Source organism: Empidonax traillii, unplaced genomic scaffold (genome assembly GCF_003031625.1).
Source record: "Empidonax traillii isolate 1590-97213 ecotype Southwest subspecies unplaced genomic scaffold, ASM303162v1 scaffold7:size3022706, whole genome shotgun sequence".
Lineage (NCBI taxonomy): Eukaryota > Metazoa > Chordata > Aves > Passeriformes > Tyrannidae > Empidonax > Empidonax traillii.
Genome location: NW_020955200.1, coordinates 2,929,208 through 2,935,207, shown reverse-complemented (window position 1 = coordinate 2,935,207; position 6,000 = coordinate 2,929,208). Strand labels below are relative to the sequence as shown.

The 6,000-nt window shown below is 34.7% G+C and overlaps 1 protein-coding gene across 1 annotated transcript in view; it reads right to left on the bottom strand.

Annotated features, from left to right (window-relative positions):
• Window positions 1-617: 617 nt before the first annotated feature.
• TMC1 (transmembrane channel like 1) overlaps window positions 618-6,000 on the bottom strand; it is a 54,272-nt gene continuing 48,889 nt past the window's right edge. The window contains 4 exon segments of the mRNA XM_027881377.1: window positions 618-646; window positions 744-820; window positions 2,215-2,340; window positions 4,710-4,949. Of these exon segments, the coding sequence (XP_027737178.1) occupies window positions 618-646; window positions 744-820; window positions 2,215-2,340; window positions 4,710-4,949 (472 nt within the window).

Genomic DNA, 6,000 nt, shown 5'->3' with positions numbered 1-6,000 from the left:
TGAAGAAAAGGAAACAGACAGCAAAATCCCTTAGGACAGACTGAAACCTGCCTGCCCAAGCTAAGTTTTCTGTTAAGGATTGCTACCATACTGTGTTCTGGCTACACCTTCTCCAGGTGAACCTGGCACAGAGGACCAAACTATCCTGAGTATTTCTGGGTCAACAAAATACAACAGAAGGGTACAAGATTTAGACTTCAAATGATTTGCGGTAGATACGAGGCATCACTGACGTTCAGACCATTCTTCAAGTGGTTTTTTTCAGTGGGACTGGGACCTTCCATTCAGTATAGTTCAGCTTTTTACTTTGGTGCTGCCTGGTGTGGAATAATGTTACGAGATTTCTTAAACAAGCCAAAGAAAGAAAAGAGAGAGATTAGGCTAAGATTACTTGTTATTCAGTATCGTGAAGATATTTCAGGAGTTTAAGGCAAAGGGAGCAGTCAAAGCAGCGAGGAAGACTAGGATCACACATGCATGAATTCCTCATACTTAGACATTCAAACCAGTCCTTACCTTGGTTTGGAGTGGATTCATCTTTCTTGCCTTCTTTAGGCTTTGGCGGTTCTGTCTCAAAAGGATTTTCTTCTTGTTCATTTGATTTTTGTGCCCTTTGTTTATTTCTTCTTTTATTTTCTTCTGCTTGCTAATGATGGGGAGAGAAAAGGCATCTTTCAGTAATCCAAACGGCTTCTCTAATATTTAGTAAAACCAAAAAATCAATAATTCTCTATTCCTTACACTTTGTAACTTCTTTTTAAGTTCCAGGTTAGCTTCCTTGTAAGATTTGGATGTCGCGTTGAGATAATAAATACTCAGGCTAAATTTAAAGAAAAATAGTTTCTTGTTAGACAAGGATTTAAATAGAAAGACTCAGAACATTCCTACATACAGTTGTGATAATATAAAGTCTATATCTTTATGTATCGTGCCTAATAAGTACTAGTATTTTGACAATGAAAAATGAATTATGTGTTTCCTTACAGTATGAAGGCACTGTTTTTTGAGGTGAAAAAATAAAAGAAATTATCCTCTCTATTAATACTCTACCTTCAACCTTACAGTGGGTAAGGATATTCCATAAAGCAGTGCTTCACTGTGAAGTATCTCTTGAAGAATAACTTATAAAAGTTAATTAATTTTTATGATATACTTTAAAAATTACTGTTAAATTAATACAGTAGGCAATCTGAAATACTGTGGTGAAAAAAAGCATAGTTTTTTATTTTTGCTTTTAATTATAACCTCTTTGTTCTAGTAAACAAAAACAATACTGCATAACATAATGCAATTTTCATTTGTTAGTGTATGGAATTACTGTTGTGATAACTAGAGAATTAATAGTTTTCACCATCCTGATTTAATTAGAAATTAATCTGATATGCAGCCTTTTGTTGACATAATCAGTACATAATTAATTATATATATATTATATTATATATATATATAAATATATATATATATTTATATATAAGTATATATATTTATATTATATACATAAATAATGATATATTAAATATCATATTATAAAGATAATATGAATATATGGTATATATGGATATATAACATTTACGTTTTTATATAATAGATAGTATGTTTATTTTATAGTTATATTTTCTATGTATATAATTAAATAATAATAATGATGATGACGCATATGCTGTTTCCTCTGCTTTGCCTGATTTTGCCTTGTATTTTTCCTATGTTTTTTTTTCCTCTCTATTTATTTTTGGTGTCTTTGCCCTTTATAGCTAAGGTTTAAAATAGAATATGGTGTTAAGTGAACGTTGGCAAAATTTCATCTCGTAATTTCGTTTTGCTCATGCAAAATCCTTCTGCGAATTTTCTTGTGTGTTCTTGTTTCTACTGAACTTACTAAGGATATATGATGCGCTATTCTGTGTACAGGACTAGCTGATCTATGCTACAACACTTCAGAGCCCCTACAGCCTTTTCATATTTTAATAGTTTTGTCATTATTGTGGCAGCAACATTTTTAAAAAGAATAACAAAACCAAAAAGAAAGCTATTAAACAAAAAAGAGATATCAAGGTTTCTGCAAATGGACATTAGGAATGATCAAATAAAACACTCACAAATTCTTCAAGTCCTGACCTCTGGACAATCAGTACTGTACTTAATTAGATATTCAGGCAGTGAAGATTCAGAGTGAGAGAAACTTAACAGGCCTTATAGTTAATATTCTATACATACACCATCAGCAGTATAAAGGGTAGGATGAGTCCAGGGTTAGAGGCATAGCCAAATACTTTCCCAAACCAGGAAGGGAAGTCATGCTCCAGAGTTTCTGAGATGACTTCAAACATTCTAGTCTTCCCACTATTAAACAGAGAAGTTGACAATATGTCACATACTAATATTATGGCAACTATGAATATTTATGCTAATCACATCACATCGAACTTGGGAAACAGACAATAAACTGTATGTTAACATTATTTAAAATTTTGCACTCTGGAAGGAATAATATATTAAGTAATATTTATGTATTCTAGAGGGAAAATAGACACCAAAATTCTTATTGTATGCTAATAGTTTTCACCTACAGTTGCCACCAGGATTACTCCTCAAAGAATCAGTGCACTGAGTTGTGAACTCCTTACCACCAGCCAATGAATGAAGTGAAATTTGTGCTCTGTGAAGACATGGGGGAAAAAAAAAACAAACCCAAAGAGTCACAAATTTCAAAATAGATGAGACACTGAGCTACCAGCAGGAAAATGTTTTCCTTTTTAAATGCAGAGCCATGTCTTAGCAGTATTTGTCCACTGGTTGCTCAACTTTGGCATTACCCATACATAGTTTGAATGAAACTTCACTACTTTGAAGTGCTCCTCATTAACAGTTACATTGAAGGTTTCACATTTTTTATGAAGAAAAGCTTATCTCTCATATGACAAAGTGGCAAGCATCATCTTTCTCAATTTGACAAGTAATCTTACCATTTCATTAATATCTTTTTGAATAACTGCTTCTACTCAGATCTGACTCAGATGTCTCCCTTTGTATTTTTTTGCTATGACTCAAATAAAATATCTTAATTTGTATCTTTTGCTCTGTTATAATTTCTTCTGTAAATTTAAACGATTTTCTGTTCTCTCATAATTTTTGTCATGTCATGCAGTTCTCCCTTTTAGGTACCTGCGGCTGTTGCAGGTGCCTAGAAACAATCTCATTTTGCCTTTGGCCAAAGTGAATGTGTTGAGACTTCTGCTCCTTTACAAAGTGCACTGGAAATCATGCAGATGTCATTTTACTTTACTTACAACAGTAATGTATTATCTAAACCGTTATTGCAAACAGAATATCTCTTTTACTATTCCTCTACTGTTGCTTTGTTAATGTTTTGTTTAAAACCAAAGACTAAAGACTTTTAAAATTTTTAATTTCATATCCTGGCTGTTGTTGTGTAATCATTATATAGTATTTCATGCTACCTGGCAGGTAAAGATGATGAAAATGGTCTCAGGCAGTGTGCATAGCAGGAGAAAGTGTGGCAAAATCTAAACTAACTTGAATGCAAGGCATATGTTTGCATAGGGAAGGTGTGGTAGCTTTAATCTAGGCCTTCCTTGGTGACCAGTTTGTAACCAAGGAAGGGGCAGTATTCCCAGTATTCCATGTGATTTTTACATAAATCGAGGTATAAATAAAAAAGGGCTGAGAGGCCATTGCTCTCCTCTCTTCCAGCGAGGTTCGGGAACAGTGGGTCCCTACATTAGTCTCGCTTATCTAAGGCTGAGGCCTGCAGCATCTGCTGGCCTGCCAAGTGAGGGATTGGAGAGTGTTGGCTGTGTCTACCAATCCTGCTTTTCTAAGGGATGTGGTGAAATTTGTTTTACTAATTATTTTGTTAGTTCTCGGGTTTGATTGCGCATATCTATTCGGTGTCCTTTTTTGTCCCCTTTTGTTCCTTTTTCCCCTTTCCCTATCCCTTTGGGGAGTGTTTGGATTCCCTTTTGCTGTGTACATAGCATCTTAACTGTATATAACTGTAATACACATAAAATATGTATTTTTTATATAACTAGCTTGATTTTTGAGTTCTTCAATTTGCGTAGTTTTTTTCCTTTGCCCTGGGGGAAGAAGGGAGGGGGAAGGGGGGGCTACTCCTGTTGGTTTGGACATTTGGCAGGGAGCCAAGTCCGAACCATCACAGCAGGGCAAGCCAAAGTGTATAGAAGGAACTAATGAATATGGAGATCTTGAAGACTTCAGAAACAAATTCAGCTTGACAGTGGTAATACAGACACATGAAATTCTGATTTGGAGAGAGTCAGGACAGTCAAAGACTGAAATCCCAATACCTTTAGCACACCATCATACATTCTGATATGCCCTTCCTACATGACACAGATGTTTCCTAAAACCCATCTCTTTTAAGCCAACAGACTGATATTCACAGCAGGTCATTGCTCTACTCCTTAAGAATAGTTTGTCTTTAGTGCAGCAGTATTGATAATTTTTACATTAAAATTAATTAAAAGAAAGGATCTTCTGTTCTACACCTCAGATAAAACTTTTTAAGGAATTACTCATTTTTCCAGGATTTCAGCTTTAAAATTATAACACTTAGGCAATCAGGTGCTAATGCTTATTATGGAAGCACTTCTTTACTGCATTCACTGTAATGTTACAAAGCAGTTCGCTACAGCAAGTACAAAAAATGGTTGTAAAATGCAAAGAACCTGAAAGGACCACAGTCAAAAGATGGTGGGATGGAGACAACGGTGTATACAACAGGCAGTGTGGAGAGAAAGAGGATGAAAAGCAGCATGGCCATGTAGAAGTTATTGGATCTGGAAGCTTTGAAGACCCTCTCTTGGGGGACATTGCAGCACATCACCGCCCAGCACTGCAGGTACATCGATGTATGGAGGCGAAACACATTGATTGCTGGGAGACATGGAGCATAAAAAGATCCCATCCTAGAAAAGAAACAAATAAAAAAATAAACACATTGTTACAGGACTTCTGTCTTCCGAGATATGCCACCCATTCACTACGTCGATGTGCTTTGTAGCAATACAAACTGTGCAGTAAGAAATTCATAAAATCATCTATCTGGGGTTTTGTTACTGGTCTTTGCTCTTTATTTAAGAACTGGAGAGAAATCTCTATATGAACCTTTTGTTTCAAAGTTTTAAAGTCCTCTTTCTCTGCAAATTAAATGATCACTTGATGAAAAATCATTTACTCTTAATTTGTCCAGTAGTATCTTGCTTGTTTTGTGTAAAAACTAAATATTGCCAACCCTGACAGCTAGGAATAAACAAAATAATTAAGTTTAGTATTTTTTTAATACACTAACACAATTTTAGGAAGGATATTTTTAGTTAGTTTAACTTTACTTACTCTAACTTTATTTTAACTTCTGTTGTCATGATCATTTAGCCCTTCAGGCCAACAATATGTTTATAGATTCTGCTAAACATTGTTTCTTTCCCTATTACATGTGGTTGCATGGTTATGACACTGACACAGTTGGCACCATTTTAGTTTTATCACACCTTGTTTCTTGTGTCATGCTGACTGAAGAGCAGTTACATTCATTAGCTTGACCCTTTCTTCTATTCTGTTTGAGATGCGAAGAAGCATGCAAAATACAAATTTGACAAGCTCAAATAAAAGAGAAGCTAATTTATCTTACACGTGTATTAATTATAAATACGTTTTGGGCAATGTGTGCTTATTATAATTCAGCCAACCTTTTTTAACTCATCTGATATGTTTGATTCAGTTTAAATTATCAGATAATATTTTGAAAAACAACACAGCTCTAGTGCCTTAGCCCTGTAAACATGAATTAGCATGAAAACGTCATCCCAGCTCTGCAATAAGCAGTAAAATAGCATCACAAAAGCACAAGTCACACTTTATGTGTCAGACAGTATATATTGGAGCATGGCAGCTTAGAAGTGCATGCAGAGTCTGTACATGTAATGAAGTATAAAAATAATAGACATGTATAGAAGTTTC